At 45.1% G+C, this 2661-nt stretch overlaps 1 protein-coding gene across 1 annotated transcript in view; it reads right to left on the bottom strand.

The window, feature by feature from the left end:
• The window catches only part of gsg1l2b (gsg1-like 2b), a 133550-nt gene extending 131984 nt beyond the window's left edge, over positions 1-1566 (bottom strand). Inside the window, exon 1 of the mRNA XM_048610936.1 lies at positions 1206-1566. Within this exon, the coding sequence (XP_048466893.1) occupies positions 1206-1506 (301 nt within the window). The 5' untranslated portion in view covers positions 1507-1566. The remainder of the gene's footprint in view (positions 1-1205) is intronic.
• Positions 1567-2661: the final 1095 nt, after the last annotated feature.

Raw genomic sequence — 2661 nt, 5'->3', positions numbered from 1 at the left:
CACTCAGACACACACAGGCACAGATACACAAACATAACACACACACAAACACACACTCAGACACACGCTCACAGACACAGTCACACTCGCAGACACACACATACACATACAGAAGGTTGAACTCCCTCAAAAACCAGTGCCTTTTCTGAGCTTTCAGACTTGGCTATACCCCTCGGGTTAGGAGGTTGGGGTGGTTTACCTGCAACCTCTGGCCCTGTCTAACACAAATGTGCTTTTGGTTTGCCACCTGCATTTATTTTCCCTGTCCCCAGCCGTAGGATGATGTAAGTGTGGGCAGATCAGAGGGTCATTCCTGTGTTTACATATAAATAAAGGGAATTTAAATACAGACAGACGGTGAGTAAAATAGCAAGGCGAAAAATAGAGACAACTTTCTAGTGACAGTTTGGGTTAGGGGCTTGTGTGTTCGCTAGTTCTGGAAGCCGGGTAAAGTACCGCTTTCCTGGCTGACTCATAGACCTGTCTCCCTGAAGCAAACAGCTGGTTTCTGGGATCCGTCTTCACACCAGAGGGCAACTGTGGGGTGGGGGTTGGGGGATGGGTTGGAGGTAGTAGACCTTATTTCAGAGCTGATGAGGAAATAATCATTGTTCACTTTACACGCAGATACAGTTTCCTCATAATAGAGCAGTATCAAATGTAGTGAACGCGTTTCTTCCTATCTGCCTGCCTATCTACAGAAATACAGTCATCTGGACAAATCGACTGTAGGGGGAATAGGGAGACAAATGGATACAGGGATACACAGAGGGAGGAAAAGAGCATTCGAACACATATCAGGCTCGCTAGGTGCCTCAAATGTGTGGATATATTGTCCTGCGCAAGTAGGAAATGCGGTGGGGGTTTTATTTGCAATTCTAGAAAATGCCAAATTGCAATATTTGTTTGCTCTTCATGTGCAAAGACTGTACCGAACTGCTTCATAACTGTGTATGTGTACATAAAGTATATTTTTGCAATAAAAAAATCTATACACAGGTAATATGTACACATCCACACAACGTATACAGACGTACAATGTATCTACACAGCTTATATATATATATTTACAACGTAGGCACTTACACACACATATACTGTATAAATACGCATATATACACATAACGTATATACATATTGACAAATAGATTTTCGCTTTCTTTTCCTTAAAAAAGAAAGCTTTAACTATCTAAAGGTTTCCTTACCTTCTCCGCTTATGTTTTCTTCACAGGAGAACCAGATGCCAGCATGAAAATAGCAAATCACATACTTATCATCGCCCGCCTCCCAGCTATACCGGACCACGTTGCTGTCGTTACTGTCCGAGCTGGTGTACTCGATGCAGTTGCTCTGTTTTTCCTTCACGTTAGTTTTACAGAAAGGTTTCGCCACTTTCCTAGTGCCCTCGCACCAGTAGCTGGTACTGAAGGCGGTGACACAGAAAACCAACGCTATAAAGTTGAGAGTGAGAGCCAGGGACGCCCTGTGTCTTCTGTCGATTCCCATTTTGACAGAGAGAGAGAGAGAGAGGGAGATGGAGAAAGATTTCAGAGAGTGAGAGGGCACGGGTATCAATCCGTGCCGCGCTCTTTAAGTGCCCCGAGCTGGTTTGCCAGTCCTCCTGTGTGCCCGCCTTGGGGTCTGGACGCTGCCAGGTCCATGCTGTCTGTGTGTATGTGTGTGTGTGAGACAGAGACAGAGCAGGCAATGGAGCTGACTCACACATAGGAGGCAGCAATCCTCTCGGAACTTCGGCAATGCTCTCTCTCCCTGTATCTCATCTTCCCCAGATCAAGTCAACCACACATGGTCCATTCATCCCACAGCGAAAGTGAAGCCAGCAAGGACTTTGGGGATCCTGCTCTGTGCAACAGGTCCCCTCCCACACTCCAGCTGATCGCCTCTGGTCATGGAATCAAACCGCATGCCAGAGGGAATCACACAGATTCCCCTCCTCCAGAAAAAAAATAAACAATCCCCCTAACTTTAATTATAAAACACATTTACAATGGGGGTCAGGTTTAGCTGGTGAAAATTGTTGAAGCAATTAGATAATGAGCAGCTCTGAACAGATAATGTAATGGTGAACAAAAACAAAGTTGCTGGAAAAGCTCAGCAGGTCTGGCAACGTGTTTGAAGGAGAAAACAGAGTTAACATTTCGGGTCTGGTGACCCTTCCTCAGAATGATTCTTCATTTTTATTTGCCACATATTAAGCATTGCATCAATAGAGTGGGGCTGGGATCAACAGTGTGTTCAGTGCAATGCTATATCTGCAGGGAGAGTGTACAACCTGGTAGTATGGTGAGATGAAGATTAAGTACTGGGTAGTGCCATTCACCAAGATGGAAGATTGCCTTTCAGTCTGTACTGAGAAAATAAAGACAAGATTTACCAGGTCTCCTGTTTTAAAAGTTTCCTGCCAGACACAGCACATGGAATTTCCTGGAATAGGCCTAACCAGCTTCTGCCCTGTTTGTAATCCCCATACTTCTCCTTACACTCTCCTGCATTTCACTATCTCAGTGTTTGTGCCGCACTCCCTCACTTATCCAACTTCACCTTAACTCTGGAACCCAGGAGCAGGCCATTCAGTCCATCCATGCATGAATTCCCGTGTTACTACACTGGTCACATCCTGCCAACCTGAGAATTACCTTT

This window comes from Rhincodon typus, chromosome 23, assembly GCF_021869965.1.
Source record: "Rhincodon typus isolate 14 chromosome 23, sRhiTyp1.1, whole genome shotgun sequence".
Lineage (NCBI taxonomy): Eukaryota > Metazoa > Chordata > Chondrichthyes > Orectolobiformes > Rhincodontidae > Rhincodon > Rhincodon typus.
This window is presented reverse-complemented; position numbering and strand designations above follow the sequence as displayed.